The sequence below is a fragment of the Hemiscyllium ocellatum genome, chromosome 1, assembly GCF_020745735.1.
Source record: "Hemiscyllium ocellatum isolate sHemOce1 chromosome 1, sHemOce1.pat.X.cur, whole genome shotgun sequence".
NCBI classification, from domain to species: Eukaryota; Metazoa; Chordata; class Chondrichthyes; order Orectolobiformes; family Hemiscylliidae; genus Hemiscyllium; species Hemiscyllium ocellatum.
The window spans coordinates 14256184-14276805 of record NC_083401.1 but is presented as its reverse complement, the minus strand read 5'-3'; the positions used below and the strand labels follow the sequence as shown (position 1 = coordinate 14276805).

General features: G+C 42.5%; 1 protein-coding gene across 2 annotated transcripts in view; it reads right to left on the bottom strand.

Annotated features, from left to right (window-relative positions):
• Positions 1-20622, bottom strand: part of sema4f (sema domain, immunoglobulin domain (Ig), transmembrane domain (TM) and short cytoplasmic domain, (semaphorin) 4F) — a 234365-nt gene that overhangs the window by 43040 nt on the left and 170703 nt on the right. For both annotated transcript variants that reach the window (XM_060837263.1, XM_060837356.1), the window contains exon 8: positions 8544-8725. In XM_060837263.1, coding sequence (XP_060693246.1) covers positions 8544-8725 — 182 coding nt within the window. The remainder of the gene's footprint in view (positions 1-8543; positions 8726-20622) is intronic.

The following is a 20622-nucleotide window of genomic DNA, read 5'->3' as shown; positions in this document are numbered from 1 at the left end:
AATGGACTGCAGTGGTGGCGAGTGCCTGGAACGCACGGCCAGAGGAGCGGTTGGAAACAGACACAATAGAAGTGTTCAAGAAACGCCTGGACGAATACATGGATAGGAAGGGAATAGAGGAATATGGATCCTGTAAGTGAAGACAGATTTAGTATGGAGAGACCAAATATGTCAGTGCAGGCTTGTTGGGCCGCAGGGACTATACCTGTGCTATATTGTTCTTTATTCTTTGCAGCAGTTCAGGAAGGCAGTTTGCCACCAACCTCTCAACAGTAACTAGGGACAGCCAATAAAAACTGGTCCAGTCAGCAATTGCCACGTCCCATGAGTGATTATTAAAAAAAAGGCTGGGATGGAGAATTTAGTTGTGAGTAGGTTGGGTAGTTGTGAAGTAGACAAGGCCTGTACTTGTTGGAATATAGAAGAATAAACCTTATTGCAACATACAAGATTCTTGAGGGACTTGACAGGATAGAAGCAAAAAGATTGCTTCTTCAAGTGGGAAAACTTCGAAGCACCATGTGATCTCAAGAATAGACAATAGACAATAGGTGCAAGAGTAGGCCATTCAGCCCTTCGAGCCTGTACCACCATTCAATATGATCATGGCTGATCATTCCTAGTTAGTATCCTCTTCCTAACTTATCTCCATAACCCTTGATTCCACTATCTTTGAGTGCTCTATCCAACTCTTTCTTAAATGAATCCAGAGACTGGACCTTCACTGCCCTCTGGGGCAGAGCATTCCATACAGCCACCACTCTCTGGGTGAAGAAGTTTCTCGTCATCTCTGTCCTAAATGGTCTACCCCGTATTTTTAAGCTGTGTCCTCTGGTTCAGCACTCACCCATCAGCGGAAACATGTTTCCTGCTGCCAGAGTGTCCAATCCTTTCATAATCTTATATGTCTCAATCAGATCCCCTCTCAGTCTTCTAAACTCAAGGGTAGTCAAGCCCAGTCGCTTCAGTCTTTCAGTGAAAGGTAATCCCGCCATTCCAGGAATTGACCTTGTGAACTTACGCTGCACTTCCTCAATAGCCAGAATGTCTTTCCTCAAATTTGGAGACCAGAACAGCACACAGTACTCCAGGTGTGGTCTCACCAGGGCCCTGTACAGCTGCAGAAGCACCTCTTTGCTTCTATATACAATTCCTCTTGTTATGAAGGCCAGCATGCTATTAGCCTTCTTCACAACCTGCTGTACCTGCATGCTTGCCTTCGTTGACTGGTGTACAAGAACACCCAGATCTCTTTGTACTGCCCCTTTACCTAAATTAATTCCATTGAGGTAGCAATCTGCTTTTGTGTTCTTGCCACCAAAGTGGATAACCATACATTTATCCACATTAAACTGCATCTGCCATGCATCTGCCCACTCACCTAACTTGTCCAGGTCACCCTGTAATCTCCTAACATCCTCATCACGTCACCCTGCCACCCAACTTTGTATCATCAGCAAATTTGCTAATGTTATTGCTGATACCATCTTCTATATCATTAACATATATTGTAAAAAGCTGCGGTCCCAGCACGGATCCCTGCGGTACCCCACTGGTCACTGCCTGCCATTCCGAAATGGAGCCGTTTATCACTACCCTTTGTTTCCTATCAGCCAACCAATTTTCAATCCAATCTAGTACTTTGCCCCCAATACCATGCGCCCTAATTTTACTCGCTAACCTCCTGTGTGGGACTTTATCAAAAGCTTTCTGAAAGTCCAGGTACACTACATCTACTGGATCTCCCTCGTCCATCTTCAGAGTTACATCCTCAAAAAATTCAAGAAGATTAGTCAAACATGATTTCCCCTTCATAAATCCATGCTGACTCTGTCCTATCTTGTTACTACTATCCAGATGTGCCGTAATTTCATCCTTTATAATAGACTCCAGCGTCTTTCCCACCACTGAGGTCAGACTAACTGGTCTATAATTTCCTGCTTTCTCTTTCCCACCTTTCTTAAAAAGTGGTATAACATTAGCCACCCTCCAATCCTCAGGAACCGACCCAGAATCTATCGAACTCTGGAAAATAATCACCAATGCATCCACGATTTCCCGAGCCACCTCCTTCAGTACCCTGAGATATAGACCATCAGGCCCCGGAGTCTTATCAACCTTCAGACCTAACAGTCTCTCCAACACCAAATCCTGGCAAATATAGATTCCCTTAAGTACAGGTCCTTCAGCCACTGTTACCTCAGGGAGATTGCTTGTGTCTTCCCCAGTGAACACAGATCTGAAGTACCCATTTAATTCTTCTGCCATTTCTTTGTTAAAGAAACAAAGGTGATGAGAGATCAAGAGTTCAGAATCACATTTAAGACAGAGATGAAGAGAAATATATTCTCTTAGCGAATTGTAAATCTGTGGAATGCTTTACCGCAGAGCGCTGTTGATGTTGAATCATTAAGTATATTCAAAGTTGAGATAGATTCTTAATGGTCATGGGGAAAAGACAGAAAAAGTGGAGGTAAGGATGATCAGATCATTCACAATCTCATTGGACGTTGGAGCAGACTTGATGGGTTGAAAGGATAACTTCTGCTTCTGCATGTTATGGTCTGACAGACAAGCAGGATAGCAGACCACCATACCAAAGATTCACTGCCGCTGAGCTGAGGCAGGAAATCACCTGGGAACACAAGAAACAGCCAGATCCTCACATATAATTACACACTTAATGATTTGCCACCAATTTTCAATTACAACTGAGCATGTAAAAACAAACTGTCACTGTTTGCAGCATTTGAAATGTTCAATTGGTAATAAAATCTCAGGTCAATCTGATTATAAGCCATTGCTTCCAAATGACTGCTGGAAGTCACAAGTTAGGCATGAGTGGGGAAGACCAGTGGATCCACTATAGCACCTCCAACAAAAAACAATCCTGTAATTCTCCCTTCACTGTATCCAGTTTCTTACATCATTGCAAGATCTTAGCAGTGACATAAAACAAAAATGATGGAAATTTTCAGCAGGTTTGATAGATGTCAGATAAACATTTAATATTTCAAGTCTCCAACATTTAGGGAGGCACTGACAGACAGACACTAAGATGACACATTCACACATATAACGACACCATTGCACACTGTGCCTACTCATAATATAAAGATACTTTACAAGATCACTGAACATTTGTCAGAATTCAGTCACAGAATGTTACAGTGTAGAAGGAAGCCATTGAGCCCTTTGTGTCAACACCAGCTCTCCAAATTAGCCTCATGATTTATCTTTATTCTCACACCCTTTCCCCATAACTCTGCATATTATTTCTATTTAAATTGTTATCTTATGCCCTCTTGAATCTGTCTGCACACCATGTCACATGGTATATGCTGGACTCAAACCACACACTGTATGAAAATGTTTTTTCTTACATTGCATTTCCTTCTTTTGCAAATCACTTTAAATCTGTGTTCAGTGCGCAGATATTAAGCAGGCTTTTAAGCCAGGAATGTAAAAAGAGGGCCAGAATTTATGTTTCAAATTGTTGACCTAAAATGATTGCACTTACAGTATTGACTGTTTCTCTCTCCTGGATGCTGCCTGACCTGCAAAGTATTTCTAACATTTTCTGTCTTTACTTCAGATTTCAATATCTGCTGTGCTCACTTTCTCCCTGTCATTTAATTGCTCCAGCCTTCTATGTTATCACAGATGTTGCAGTCTGTCCTTTCTCTGGTTGGTTTAAAAACTCTTGCAGCATCCGGGTATGCCCATTTCTGAGAAAAGGTCTCTCCCAAAATTGAAACATTAGCTCTGTTTTTCTCTCTGGCAGATGCAATTAGACAGATGAAGCAGATAATTAACATGCACTTTGTGGTTAAATTGACAGTTTGCATTTTAATTTGGTGATCTGAACTCCATCAATGCAGGTAGTTCTTCCAAAACACAAAGGGTGCATTCTTGCGCAACCTCGCATTAAAGAAAAAAAATCATGCTTTAGAAACAGCGCTTAAAGTGTTGGCGATGTAATCGCGTTACTGCCAACACATGTTTTAAATGTTCGCAATTTAGAAAGTGTCTCTAATTCGTCAATCACATTACATCAAATTTGCCTGAATGAAATACATGCTATAGCAGAACGACCCGTAGGATATTACAGTAAAGGAAGAGGCAACGCAATCATAGTTCTCTGAAAGTGGGGAGGTGTGGACTAACGGTATTATCACTCGACTGTTAATTCAGAGACCCAGACAATATGCTGGGAACCCGAGTTCGAATCCCACCCTGGTGAAATCTGGAATTAAGAATCCAATGATGACTACGAAAAGATTGTCAGGAAAAGACCCATCTGGTTCACGATGTCCTTCAGGGAGGAAAACTGGTAGACGCAAAGAATTTTTAAAAATGACAGGTGGGGCACAAGTCTGGGAGAGGTAGAGTGCACGGCTTGGCATGAATTGCGACTGGAAGTAGGTTAGACATGACTTGGCAGTGGATGGAGAGGCTAAGCAGATGTGAGGGCTAGAGGGACAAATATTGCAAAAACATTAGGACGAATGCTCATTATGATTTCTGAAGCACTTTTTAGATTAGATTCCCTATAGTGTGGAAATAGGCCCTTCGGCCCAACAAGTCCACACTGATCCTCTGAACAGTAACACACCAGATCCATTAACCTACTCCCGGCTATCACACTTATCACTACGCGCAATTTAGAATGGCCAATTCACCTGACCCGCACATCTTTGGACTGTGGGAGGAAACTGGAGCACCCGGAGGAAACCCACGCAGACACGGGGAGAATGTGCAAACGCCATACAAATAGTCCCCCAAGGCTGGAATCAAACCCAGGTCCCTGGCAATGTGACGCAGCAGTGCTAACCACTAAGCCACTGTGCCTACCTTATCCAAAGGTGGGTGTACTATGTCAGGAAATACAGTCATAGAGATGTAACCTGCCCATGCTGACCAGATATCCCAACCCAATCTAGTCCCACCTGCCAGCACCCGGCCCATATCCCTGCAAACCCTTCCTATTCACATACCCATCCAGATGCCTCTTAAATGTTGCAATTGGACCAGCCTCCACCACTTCCTCTGGCAGCTCATTCCATACAAATACCACCCTCTGCGTGAAAATGTTGCCCTGTAGGTCTCTTTTATATCTTTCCACTCTCACCATAAACCTATGCCCTCTAGTTCTGGACTCCCCGACCCCAGGGAAAAGACTGTCTATTTACCCTATCCATGCCGTTCATAATTTTGTAAACCTCTATAACACCTCAGCCTCCGATGCTCCAGGAAATTAGCCCCAACCTGTTCAGCCTCTCTCTGTAGCTCAAATCCTCCAACTCTGGCAACATCCTTGTAATTCTTTTCTGAACCCTTTCAAGTTTCACAACATCTTTCCGATAGGAAGGAGACCAGAATTGCACGCAATATTCCAACAGTGGCCTAACCAATGTCCTGTACAGCTGCAACATGACCTATCAACTCCTGTATTCAATATTCTGACCAATAAAGGAAAGCATACCAAATGCCTTCTTCACTAACCTATCTACCTGCGACTCCACTTTCAAGGAGCACATCAAGGTTTCTTTGTTCAGCAACACTCCCTAGGACCTTACCATTAAGTGTATAAGTCCTGATAAGATTTGCTTTCCCAAAATGATTCACTCGATCTCTCCTGTCTATACCTTACAGATGCTTCCTTCTTTTTCTTAACCAAACCCTCAATTTCTTTAGTCATCCAGCATTCCTTATACCTACCAGCCTTCCCTTTCACCTACCAGCCTTTCCTTTCACCCTGACAGGAATATACTTTCTCTGGATTTGCATTATCTCATTTCTGAAGGCTTCACATTTTCCAGCCATCCCTTTACCTGCGAACATTTGCCCCAATCAGCTTTCGAAAGTTCTTGCCTAATACCGTCAAAATTGGCCTTTCTCCAATTTAGAACTTCAAGTTTTAGATCTGATCTGTTCTGTTCCATCATTATTTTAAATCTAATAGAATTATGGTCGCTGGCCCCAAAGTGCTCCCCCACTAACACCCTTAGTCATCTACTGCCTTATTTCCCAAGAGTAGGTCAAGTTTTGCACCTTCTCTAGTAGGTACATCCATATACTGAATCAGAAAATTTTCTTCTACACACTTAACAAATTCCTCTCTATCTAAACCGTTAACACTATGGCAGTCTATGCTTGGAACGTTAAAATCCCCGACCATAACCACCCTATTATTCTTACAGATAGCTGAGATCTCCTTACAAGTTTGTTTCTCAATTTCCCTCTGACTATTCGGAAGTCTATAATACAATCTCAATAAGATGATCATCCTTATTTCTCAGTTCCACCCAAGTAACTTCCCTGGATGTGTTTCCAGGAATATCCTCCCTCAGCACAGCTGTAATGTTATCCCTTATCAAAAATGCCACTCCCCCTCCTCTCTTGCCTCCCTTCCTATCCTTCCTGTAGCATTTGTATCCTGGAACATTATAGCTGCCAGTCCTGTCCATCCTTGAGCCATGTTTCTGTAATTGCTATGATATCCCAGTCCCATGTTCCTAACCATGCCAAGTTCATCTGCCTTCCCTGTTAGGCCCCTTGCATTGAAATAAATGCAGTTTAATTTATAAGTCTTACCTTGTCCCTGCCTGCCCTGACTATTTGATTCGCTTCCGTTTTCAACTGCACCAGTCTCACATTGATCTCTTTCCTCACTATCTCCCTGGGTCCCACCCCCTCACCTTATTAGTTTAAATCCTCCTGAGCAGTTCTAGCAAATTTCCCTGCCAGTATATTTAGGTGCAATCTGTCCTTCTTATAAAAATAACTTCTACCCCAAAAGAGATTCCAATGATCCAAAAATGCAAATCCTTCTCCCAAACACCAGCTCCTCAGCCATGCATTCATCTGCTCTATCCTCCTATTCCTGCCCTCACTAGCTCATAGCACTGGGAGTAACCCAGATACTTCTACTCTCGGGGACATCCTTTTTAAATTTCTGCCTAACTCTCTGTAATCTCCCTTCAGAGTCTCCCTTTTCCCTTCCTATACCGTTGGTTCCAATGTGGACAATGACCTCTTGCCGGCCCCTCTCCCCCGTGAGAACATCGTGCACCCTCTCCGAGGGATCCTTGATCCTGGCACCAGGGAAGCAACACACCATACTGCTTTTTCGCTGTTGGCTATAGAAACACCTGTCTGTACCTCGGACTAGAGAATCCTCTAACACAATTGATCTCTTGGAACCCGACTACACCTTGTTGCATCAGAGCCAGTCTCATTACCAGAAACTTGGCTGTTCGTGCTACGTTCCCCTGAGAATCCATCACCCCCTACATTTTCCAAAACAGCATACCTGTTTGAAAAGGGTATATCCACAAAAAACTCCTGCACTAGCTGCCTACCTCTCTTACCTTTCCTGGAGTTAACCCATCTATGTGACTGTATCTGAGATTTCCCCCCTTCCTATAACTGCCATTCATCACATACTGTTGCTGTTGCAAATTCCTCATTGCTTCTAACTGTCTCTCTAACCAATCCATTCGATCTGATAAGATTCGCAGCCAACATTTATGGCAGATATAATCCGCAGTAACCCTTAAACTCTCTTTAAACTTCCACATCTGACAAGACGTACATATCACTCTATTAAAGGCCATTTTTGCTCCTTCACAATCTACAGACCCAGGAAATAACACCTTATTCCTCTACAAACACTGCCCCAGGTTAAATTAATAGTTATGGCTTATATTTTAAGTTTAATCAAGAGGCATATCTCCAAAAACATACAATCAAGAAAGAACCCATTCCACTCGCTACTGCAGCCTTTCTATTGGACACACTTAAAACAACAATTAACTTATCTGATTCTGTGCTGTGAACTTCACCCAAACAGGTTCCTCCAAGATTAGTTGTGATTTTCACTGTGTGTCAATTTTCCCAGACGCACTCCGATGTCCAGTGATACATGAATTCAAAACAGCAAAAGCAGTAACTGTACAAATTCTCTCTCTCTCCTGCACTGTCTTCACCATCTGCTTCCTTTGTCTGCTCTTCTCCCTTTTAAAACTGATGTTGTTTTGACTTTTTTTTCCAAAGTTTCAAAACAATGCAACAGCATATAAAACAGTAATTTCTGCTCTTGCAATTAGAGGAAATCACCTCCAGCACCTAAAATACCTCAAAAAAGGAGCAGCTGTTACAGCCAGAAACTTTTCCCATCCTCCATCTTGGATTACCTCATCCATCTTGGATTAATGTCTTACCTCTAACAAGAAAATCCAAGCCAATTTCTCTTTATTTGTTCTCATAGGTTGAAGGAGAGAGAACAGTTCACTATGGAATGGACTGAGTCGAAGAAATGCATGTTGGACAGTGATGTGAACTTAGTGTTGATGGTTTTTCAGAGGGAGTGCTGTTCACCAAATTTACCATCGAGATTCATTATGAATTACCCATATAATAACATGTTAGCAAAGGCCAGTACCTTTGTGACAGCAGAAATTGGCACAGTTGAAGGAGTAAACTGCAAATTAAGACTGGAAAACATAAGTATACTGTTCTATCCAAATTAGCTTACTTACCATCTCGTGGAAAAGACTCCATAGAAGATAGCGGAACTCTTGTCATTCTTGTCAGACTGAAGAGTAAAAACATCATGAATCTTATCAAAAAACATCTCATTGTTCTCATCAGAGCACACCAAACGGGCTTTGAGAAAGGAGGTCCACTTCTTCTGGAGTGTTTTTTGACCACCGATGTCTCCCTAAATAAAGGAAGACCTATTAGATGCTTTGCAATACTAGGTTAGCACATCATGTCATAACACACAGAAAGAGAAACATAGAAACTAGAAACAGGAGTAAGCCATTCAGCCCTTCAAGCTTGCTTCACTATTCATCACTTATATCCTAACTCAATATGCTTTCTCTTCATATCACCAATTTATCCAGTGTTTCCAGGGCTATATCCTTTAGTATTCTGGATTAACAGGCCCGGGTGACTTGTCACCCTTTAACTCCATTAAATTTCCCACTGTGGTATCATTGCTGGACCGTTTGTCCAGTGACCCAGGTAACGTTCTGGGGACCCGGGTTCAAATCCTGCCATAGCAGATGGCAGGATTTGAATTCAGTAAAGAAATTAAGAGTCTAATGATGATAATGAATCTATTGCTGACTGTCAAAAAAACCCCATCTCATTCAACAATGTGCTTTCAGGAAGGAAACTGCCATTCTTACCTGGTCGAGACTATATGTGACTCCAGACCCACAGCAATGTGGCTGACTCTCAACTGACCCCTGAGATAGGTAATAAATGCTTGCCTAGCAGGCGATGCCTTCCTCTCCTTTAAATGAATAAAAACTTCTTGATACCTTTAAAATTCAAAACAAATATCTATCTCTTTCTTGAATATATTCAGTGATTACCTCCACAGACTTTGTGGTAGAAAATTACTAGAACTGCGATGTTTCCTCATCTCAGTCCTAAATGGTCTCCTGAGATTGTGTCCCCTGGTTCTAGAGTTCCCAATCAGGGAAAACATCCTCCCTGCTTGTTTGTTAGAACTTAAAATGTTTCAAATCTTTTAAACTCTAGTGAATACAAACCCGGTCAAATCGGTCTCTCCTCCTGGGACAGTCCTCCCAACCTCAACCTCCAATGCACTCCCTCTGTGGCAAAAGCCTCAGCTGCACTGCCTTTCTGAGGCAGGGAGACCAAAACTGCATGTAATACTCCAGGTGTTGTCTCAACAAGGCCCTGTGTAACTGCACTAAGACATTCTTACTTCTGAACTCAAAATTCTCATGCAATAAAGGTAAATATACCATTTGGCATGTACCACACATAACATACCATTTATCTTCCTAATTCCTACTGTATCGCCCTGGATACTTTCATTGACAATATTTCCAAAGCTACTTAGAGACGTAGAGATGCACAGCACGGGAACAGACCATTCGGTCCACTCGTCTATGCTGACCAGATATCCCATAAAAATCAAGTCCCATTTGGCAGCACTTCGCCTATATCCCTCCAAACCCTTCCTATTCATACACCCATCCAGATGCCTTTTAAATGATGCAATTGTACTAGCCTCCACCACTTCCTCCAGCAGCTCATTCCATACACGTACCACTCTGTGTGAAAAGGTTGCCCCGTAGGTCTCTTTTATCTCTTTCCCCTCTCACCCTAAACCTATGTCCTCTAGTTCTGGACTCCCCGACCCCAGGAAAATACTTTTCCTATTTACTCTATCCATGCCCCTCATAATTTTGTAACCTTTAGAAGGTCACCCCTCAGCCTCTGATGCTCCAGGAAAAACAGCCCCAGCCTGTTCAGCCTCTCCCTATTGCTCAAATCCTCCAACCTCCTTTAATATTTTGGATTATCAAGCTCTAGTGACTTGGCAGCCTTTAACTTCATTAATTTCCCCAGCATTGCTTTCTTACTAATACTGATTTCCTTCAGCTCCACCCTCTCACGAGACTTTTGGTTCCCTAACAAATCCTGGAGATTATGTGTGTCCACCTTTGTGAAGACAGAACCAAAATTTGTGATCAATTATTTTGCCATTTCTTTGTTCTCCATTACAATTTCCTTGGCTTCTCTCTGTAAGGGACCAGAGCAACAGGTCAGTAAGTGTGGAAACTGGGGAAGAGCTTGAGTCTCAGGCAAACATAGCTAAGAGGAAGAGCAGTCAGGGAGAGGTTCCTGAGTTCAGCAGAACTGGGGGCTCGGATTGTATTTGTTTTAATGCAAGAAGAATAAGAGGTATGAGAGATTAATTTAAGAGCCTGGATTAATACATATAATTATGATATTGTTGCTATGACAGGGACATGATTGAAAGAGGGTCAGGATTGGCAGCTTAATGTTCAAAGATATCAATGTTTAAGGTGAAACAGATGAAGAAGCAAAAGAGATGGAGGAGTTGCATTACTGGTTAGGGAGCATATCACAGCTGTGTCAAAGGAGGACATCCTGAAGGGATATTGCAGCAAAGCATTATGGGTAGAGTTCAGAAATAGGAAGGATGCAATCAGGATGCTGTGATTGTACTAGACTTCGCAGCTGCCAGCAGGAACTTGAGAAGAAATACATAGTCAGATTCTGGAAAGATGTGAAAATAACAGGACTGTTGTGGTGGGTGATTTTAACGTCCCCCATATTGACTGGGCCTCCCTTAATGCTAGGGGTTTAGACAGGGAGTAATTTGATAGGTGTATCCAGCAGGGTTTTTTTGGAACAGTATGTGGATAGTCCAATGAGGGAGGGGGGGCCATATTAGACCTGGTATTGGGAAATGAGCCCAGCCAAGTTTTAGTGGGGGGAGCATTTTGGGAATAGTGATCATTATTCCATTAGTTTTCAGATACTTATGAATAAGGACAAGAGTGGACCTTGGATGAAGGTTAATTTAGAGGAAGGCCAACTGTAACTGAATTAGGCAAGAATTGGACAATGTCGATTGGAAGTGGCTATTTGAAAGTAAATCCATATGGCAGGCTTTAAGGACCAGTTTGACTGGTGTGCAGGACAAGCATGTTCCTCAGAAAACAAAGGTGAGGAATGGCTGAATTTGGGAACCTTGGATGCCATGGAAAATGATCAGTTTAGTCAAAACAAAAAGGAAGCATACCTAAGGCCTAGGCAACTAAAACCAGAAGAATATCCTTGAAGAATCTAGAGAAAGGAAGGAGCTCAAATAGGGAGTTAGGAGGGCTAAAAGGGGCTATAAAATGTCTTTGGCCAGCAGGGTTAAAGACAATCTCAAGGCACTTTATACATATCTTAGGAGCAACAGTGTAGCCAGGGAAAGAGTAGGCAGGCTCAGAGATAAAGGAAGGAGGTTATGTGTGGAGCCAGAGAATTGGGGATATCCTTAATGAGTACTTTACATCAATATTCAGAAAGAGGGGAATGTGGTGGATGTTAAGGTGAGGGTAGGTTTGTGAATACTCTCAGGCAGGTCAAAATAATGAAGGATGTCTTGAAATACATTAAGGAAGGCATGTGCCCAGGGGCAGATGGATTGTATTTCAGGATACAGTGGGAGGCAAGAGAAGCAATAGCTAGGACCTTAACAGAGATCTTTGCATCCTCTTTGTCCTCTTGTGTGATTCCAGAAGACTGAAGAATGGCCGATGTTGTTTCTTTTTCTTAAGAATGGAAACAGAAATAACCCAGGTAATTAGAGCTAGGTGGGCCTGATGTCAGTGGTGGGCAAGTTATTGCAGGAGATACTGAGAGACTGAATTTATTCACATTTGGAAGCGAATGGACTTGTTAGTGAAAGGCAGCATGGGTTTGTGAGGGGAAGGTCATGTCTCACCAACTTGGGTTTTTTGAGAAGTTATCAAGAATGATTGATGAGGAACTTGATGTTATATACACGGATTACAATAGGGCATTTGATAACTCATAGCAGACTGCTACATAAGGTGGAGTCTCATGGGATCCAGGGTGACCTGACTAGGTGGATACAAAACTGGCTTGGTCATAGAAAACAAAGAGTAGTAGTGGAAGGATGTTTTTCAGAATGGAGATCAGTAACTAGTGATGTTCCACAGGGATCAGTGCTATGACCTTCTTAGATTGTAATACATAGAAATGATCTGGTGGAATATGCCCGATACGTCAACTCTCCTGCTCCTCGGATGCTGCCTGACCTTATGCGCTTTTCCAGCACTACACTTTCAGTCGGATTAGTAAGTTTGAGGATGACACCAAAATTGGCCAAGTTGCAGATAGTGAGCAGGATTGTCAAAGGATGCAGTAGGATATAGATTAAATCCTAGAGTCATAGGGTATTTGGTCTAACCAATCCATGCCGAATTTAGTCCTAAACTGAACTAGTCCCACCCGCCTGCTCCTGGCCCATATCCCTCCAAACCTTTCCTATTCATGTACTCATCCAAATGTCTTTTAAACATTGTAATTGTACCCACATCCACCACTTCCTCAGGAAGTCCATTTTTCACAAACCAACCTCTGTGTAAAAAAATGCGCCTCTTATGTATTTTTTAAATCTCTCTCCTCTCATCTTAAAAATGAGCTCCCTAGTCTTGAAATTCCCCGTTCCCCACTTCTCATTATTTTATAAACTACTATCAGGTTACCTCTCAACCTCCTACACTGCAGTGAAAAATGTCCCAGCCTTTCTTTATAACTCAAACCTTCCATACCCAGCAACATCCTGCTAAACCTCTTCTGAACCTGCCCAGCTTAATAATATCCTTCCTATAACTGGGCGACCAGAACTTAACATAGTATTCCAGAAGAGGGCTCACCAATGTTCAGTACAATCTCAACATAATGTCCCAACTCCTATACTCAAAGGATTGAGCAATAAAAGCAAGCGTGCCAAATGCCTTTTTAATCACCTTGTCTATATGTGACACAAACTTTATAGCATTACGTATCTGCACCCCTGGATCCTTCTGTTCTACAACACTATCCAAGGCCCTACCCTTGTCTGTTGTACCAAAATGCAACATCTCACATTTAACTATATTGAACTCCATCTGCCATTTTTCAGCCCATTGACCCATTTGATCAAAAACCTTTGTAATCTTAGAAACCCTTCTTGACTGTCTACTATGCCACCAATTTTGGTGTCATCCGCAATAGATTACAGATTTGGGCAGTGAAATGGCAAATTGAGTTTAATCCAGATTAATGGGAGAGGATGCATTTTGGAAAATCAAATTCAGGTGCAAATTCTACAATAAATGGCAGAACCCTTAGAAGCATTGACATAGAGGGATCTGGACGTACAGGTCGACAAATCTCTGAAAGTGGCAACACTGGTGAATGAGGTGATCAATAAGACATACAGCATGCTTGCCTTCAATCAGCCAGGGCATCGAATATAAAAGTTGGCCAGTTATGTTACAGCTGTACAAAACTTTGTGAGACCACATTTGAAATGCTGCATGCAGCTCTGGTCACCACACTACCAGAAGGATGTGAGTATTTTGGAAAAGGTGAAGAGAAGATTTACCGAGATGTTGCTTGGTCTGGAGGGTATGAGGAGAGGATGCATAAACTCGGAAAGATGGAGGCTGATGGGCAACCTGACAGGCCTACAAAATTATGAGACATAGATAGGGTGGATGGTCAGAGGCTCTTTTGTGGGTGGAAAGAGGGTAAGTTTCCCTGCACTTCTCCCCTAAAATGTTTCACACAGAGGGTGGTGGATGTCTGGAATGCACAGTCAGTGGGTGTGGTGGAAGCAGACACGTTAACAACATTTAAGGCGCATCTTGATTCACACATGAATGTGAGGCAGTGGGCTAGATTCCATTTATGGGCAATAAGAAGCGGATCTAAATAAGGATTAGGAATCAGCGTAGGCTTGGTGGGCTGCAGGGCCGTAACATGCTGCTGTGCAGAGGGACCTGGATGTCACTGTGCATGAATTACAGAAGATTGGTCTGCAGGTACAACAAGTGATTAAGAAGGCAAATGGAAGTATGTCCTTAATTGCTAAAGGGATTGAGTTTTGAAGCAGGAATGTTACTTTGCAGCTGTATAGGGCACTGGTGAGGCCACACATGGAGTGATGCGTGCAGTCTTGGTCTGGCACTGGAGGGGGTGCAGTCTGGCAGGTTCACTAGGTTGATTCCAGAGCTGAGGGGATTGGCTTGTGAGGAGAGGCTGCATAGACTGCGATTATATTCATTGGAATTCAGAAGAATGAGGGGGGGAATTTTATAGAAACATAAACAATTATGAAGGGAATAAATAAGATACTAGTAGAGAGGATGTTTCGAGTGGCAGGTGAAACTACGACAAGAGAGCATAGCCTCAAAATTAGTGAGAGCAGATTTAGGACTAAATTAAAAAGGAATTTCTTAACCCAGAGGATTGTGAATCTATGGAATTCCCTAGCCAGTGAAGTAGATTAGATTACTTACAGTGTGGAAACAGGCCCTTCGGCCCAACAAGCCCACACTGACCCGCCGAAGTGCAACCCACCCATTCCCCTACATTTACCCCTTCACCTAACACTACGGGCAATTTAGCACAGCCCAATTTACCAAACCTGCACATTTTTGGACTGTGGGAGGATACCGGACCACCCAGAGGCAACCCACGCAGACACAGGGAGAATGTGCAAACTCCACACAGTCACCTGAGGCGGAATTGAACCCAGGTCTCTGGCGCTGTGAGGCAGCAGTGCTAACCACTGTGCCACCATGCCGTAGTTGATAATAATTTAGTAAATGTTTTTAAAGCTAAGATTTTTTTTAACAATAAAGGAATTAAGAGTTAGAGTGAGAGTGTGGGTAAGTGGAGCTGAGTGCATGAAAAGATCAGCCATGATCTTATTGAATGGTGGAGCAAGTTCAAGGGGCCAGATGGCCTACTCCTGCTCCTAGTTCTTATGTTCTTACGTTTCTATGCTGCACTATATTGTGTATAGGATGAACAAAGGCAAATCAGTAGATGTAATATTTTTGGTTTTCCAATAGGCATTTGACAAGGTACTACACTTTAGGATACTTAATATCCTGTGGTTCTCAGACAGGATATTAGTATGATAGAGGATTAACTGACAAATAGAAATTTGAGATTGAAGGGGGCATTTTCAGTGTGATAGTCCATATCTAGTGACGTAGCAGAGGGATTACAATAACTCTAAGTAATTGTGTCCGCAGCATGAGGCGATAGCTTAGTGGTATTATCACTGGATTGTTAACCCAGAGCCCCAGGTAATGTCTTGGGGAGCCTGGCTTGAATCTTGTCAAGACAGATGATGGAATTGTGAAACTTGGGAAGATATGGTAAATCAAAGAGTAGAGCAAGGCCAAAGAAAAAAAGGTTTAGTGTCAGAAATGATAAACAAAGTGTGACAGGAAGGAATAGAGTCAAATGTAAGCGTCAACTAACAGATAAGATTCAAATTTAAAAAGCATAAAAAAAATTTGAAGGTTCTGTATCTAAATGCATATAACATTCGAAATGAAACAGATTAACTAAAAGGGAAAATATAAATCAGTAAATACAATCTAATAGGCATTCCATCTGTCTCACCTTTCTAATTCTATACTGACTTGCCTGTGGTCGCCTGTACCTGTGTTTTTATTTTTGCCTCTGTTTACCTATTATTTACTATCTGTGCTACTTAACTCTGTGATCTGCCTGTATTGCTCGCAAGACAAAGCTTCTCACTGTGCCTCGGTACACATGACAGTGAATTCAATTCAATTCAATTCAACTCAATTCAGTACAATACTGGGAGTAACCCAAAGATTACTATTTCAAAGATCCTGTTTGCTAATTTCCTACCTAGCTCCCTGTATTATGATTGCATGACCACACATTCCCTCCTTTCTGTTGTGAGGACCAATGTGGACTATGAGTTTTGGCTGTTCACCCTCATGCAGAAGAATTTCCTGCAGTCATCTGTCTGTGAGCTAATATCACCATAATGGCCCTTGAACACAGGTTCCATTCCACCTTCAGTTGAGTGTAAGCCATTACCTCAGTGATTTGACATTTTCCTAACTTGTAATCAGTGACATGTTCCTTTGTTGACAGGTTTGCATTTGTACTGGTCTCACTCTCTTCTTTGGTCTCACTTTTTTTTGTCTCACTCTCTTCTCGCTTCTCGTAAAGCTTCCCAGTCTCTGCAGCCATCCTTGTTCTTCCACACCACCTTTTGCTGGCTTCCCTCCACTCCACTGCCTAAATCCCTCTCCCAACTCCTCTTGCTGGCTCCTGCTCTCTCTCTCTCTCTCTCCTTCCCAGCCTTTCTGCCTCTTACGAATCTTAAATTATAAGATATAGGGAAGATCACCATCATCCTAGTCCCCAATAAAACATCAGGCAATGTGCCTTAATGACTACTGCCCAGTGGCTCTGACATCTATCATTACGAGTTGCTTCAAGAGCTTAGCAAAGGCACACAGCAACTCCAACCTTCCAGACTTCCTTAATCCACTAGAATTCACGTACTGTCGTAACAGGTCCACAGCAGACGCCATCTCTGTTACCCTACACTGATCCTGGAACATGTGGATGACAAGGACTCCCATGTCAGGTTCCTATCTATTAATCTGAGCTCCACTTTTAACACTATAATTCTAACCTATCATCTCCAAGCTCTGAGACCTCAGTCTCTGCTTCCCGCCATGCAACTGGATCTTCAACTTCCTTACCTGCAGACAGCACTCAGTAAGGATAGGTGACAACACCACCTCTACGAAAATCCTCAACACCAGTGCCCCGCAACAGTTGTACACAACTCCTTACTATACTCCTTATACACTCATAACTGTGTGGCCAAATTCAACCCCAACTCCATTTACAAATTTGCTGACGATACCACCATATTTGATATTAAACAACGATGAGACAGAGTAGCTTGGTGGCATGGTGCAAAGCTAACAATATCTCTCAATATCAGCAAAATGAAGGAGCTGGTTATCAACCTCAGGAAGCAGAGTGGGGGACATGCCTCTGTCTGTATCAGTGATGTTGAGGTGGAGGGGGTTGAGAGCTTCAAGTTCTATCCTTGTCCATCCACGTTGATGCTACAATCAAGAAAACACAACAATGCCTCTACTTCCTCAACCTCAAAAAACAATGCAACAACATATAACACAGTAATTGCTGCTCCTGGAATTCGAGGAAATCACCTTCAGCACATAAAATATCTCAAAAAAGGAACAGTTGGTACAGCCAGAAATTTTTCCAGTCCTCCAATTTTGATTACCCAGAAAGCGAATCGTGAGGGATAGGATGTACACGTATTTGGAAAAGCAAGTACTGATTAGGGATAGTCAACATGGCTTTGTGCGTGGGAAATCATGTCTCACAAACTTGATTGAGTGTTTTGAAGAAGTAACAAAGAGGATTGATGAGGGCAGAGCGGTAGATATGATCTATATGGACTTCAGTAAAGCGTTCAACAAGGTTCCCCATGGGAGACTGATTAGCAAGGTTAGATCTCATGGAATACAGGGAGAATAAGCCATTGGGATACAGAACTGGCTCAAAGGTAGAAGACAGAGGGTGGTGGTGGAGGGTTGTTTTTCAGACTGGAGGCCTATGAGCAGTGGAGTGCCACAAGGATCGGTGCTGGGTCCTCTACTTTTCATCATTTACATAAATGATTTGGATGCGAGCATAAGGGGTTCAATTAGTAAATTTGCAGATGACACCAAAATTGGAGGTGTAGTGGACAGCGAAGAGGGTTACCTCAGATTACAACAGGATCTTGACCAGATGGGCCAATGGGCTGAGAAATGGCAGATGGAGTTTAATTCAGATAAATGTAAGGTGCTGAATTTTGGGAAAGCAAATCTTAGCACGACTTATACACTTAATGGTAAGGTCCTAGGGAGTGTTGCTGAACAAAGAGACCTTGGAGTGCACGTTCATAGCTCCTTGAAAGTGGAGTCACAGGTAGATAGGATAGTGAAGATGTTTGGTATGCTTTCCTTTATTGGTCCGAGTATTGAGTACAGGAGTTGGGAGGTCATGTTGTGGCTGTACAGGACATTGGTTAGGCCACTGTTGGAATATTGCATGCAATTCTGGACTCCTTCCTATCAGAAAAATGTTGTGAAACTAGAAAGGGTTCAGAAAAGATTTACAAGGATGTTGCCAGGGTTGGAGGATTTGAGCTACAGGGAGAGGCTGAATGGACTGGGGCTGTTTTCCCCAGAGGATCGGAGGCTGAGGGGTGACTTTTTGACGTTTACAAAATTATGAGGGGCATGCATTGGGTAAATAGACAAAGTCTTTTTCCTGGGGTCGGGGAATCCAGAACTAGAGGGCATAGGTTTAGGGTGAGAGGGGAAAGATATAAAAGAGAACTAAGGGGCAACGTTTTCACTCAGAGAGTGATACGTGTATGGAATGTGCTGCCACAGGAAGTGGTGGAGACTGGTACAATTGCAACATTTAAAAACCATCTGGATGGGTATATGAATAGGAAGGGTTTGGAGGGATATGTGCCGGGTGCTGGCAGATGGGACTAGATTGGGTTGGGCTATCTGGTCAGCATGGACGGGTTGTACCGAATGGTCTGTTTCCATGCTGTACATCACTATGGCTCTATGACTCCTCGGGAGGCTAAGGAAATTCAGCATATCCGCAATGACTCTTACTAATTTTTATAGATAGACCATAGAAAGCATCCTGCATCACAGCTTGGTATGCAAACTGCCGTGCCAAAAACTGCAAGAACTTAAAGAGATATGAACACAACCCAGACCATCACAAAAGCCAGTCTTCCTTCAAATTGACCGTCTACACTTGCTGCTACCTCTGAAGAGCAGCCAACATAATCAAAGATTCTCAAACCCCAGCTATACTCTCTTCATCCACTTTCACTGGACAGAAAATACAAAAGTTTGAGAACACGCACCAACAGATTTTAGAAGTCTCCTGAAAAGATTTGCTAAATTGTAACTACTATTTCACTGTATTGACACAAGAAGGATTTAACTGCAGAGAGCACAAATGCAAGTTCCTGATTACTTTCTCCAGGACAGCTTTCCTTTTGTGGCCCAGTGCTAGTTATTAGGTGCCTTATGGAGCAGCACTCAACCCTTAATTGACTTCTATTTCAAAACAGTACTTTAAAAAGGCAATTGGATTCAGTACTGAGAGAATCACGTGACTAAATCGCCCACAGGAAGAGAAGCAATTACCATCAATACAATGGTTTGCAATATCCAAGCTCAGTCTCCATCTGGCTCTGAGCTGTTGCTCCTTAAGCCAAACACGAGGAGAAATGGAAAACTCATAAAGCAAGAAGAGGGTTCAGAGAAAGCTCACCATCTACTGTTGTCATCTGTAACAAATGTGGCACAAGCTGGTATACCAGAGTGGGCCGACTGAGCCACACCAGACAATACCTAACAGTTAAGTACAGAAGTAAAATTCATCACAGAAGACTGAAGGCTGTCAAAGATAAAGACATGCTATTGGAAACCATTGTGTTTACTCCTTAAATCTGAAGATAGGAACAGGAAAATAGAAATAAAAATCATTCAGCGATTTATTTGTAATGTATCAAAATTATGGAGTAAAGTATAAGAACACTTGTTTTTTTTCAATGACTGAAATCAGTGGTAAATGTTCTCATGCTGAAATCCCTAAACAAATATCAGTGGCTTTCCCTCACCCCTGCTTTCACTTCAGGTTCCACTTCCAATCTTACCACACTCCACACAAATTGCATGTCATTTCCAGTTCCAATTATTTTAGTTTGAGGGTATGTTTAGAATGATTCTCTCCAGGCCGAGAGCCTCGCAGGAGTTATGGAACAGGTTCACTTGGAAGTCAGTGCTACTGATTTTCCGATGAGAACCATGTACCAGTTGTGAGGTGCAGAATTTTACTTCACAAAATACATCCTCCTGTATCTGGCAACAGTAGTCTTTGTTGTTTTTGTCGAAGGGGCAATTTGGGAATGGTTAGTTGGTGATAGTGTAGTGATATTGTTGTTGGACTAGTAATCCAAAATCAGAAGTCACATGACACCAGGTTACAGTCCAACAGGTTTATCTGAAATCACAAGCTTTCGGAGCGCCGCTCCTCGATCAGGTGAGGTCAACCACAACATGGGGTTGTGTAACGTCTGATTTTCTCCACCCCATACAACACCAGCACCTCCACATCATAATAGTCCAATGACCC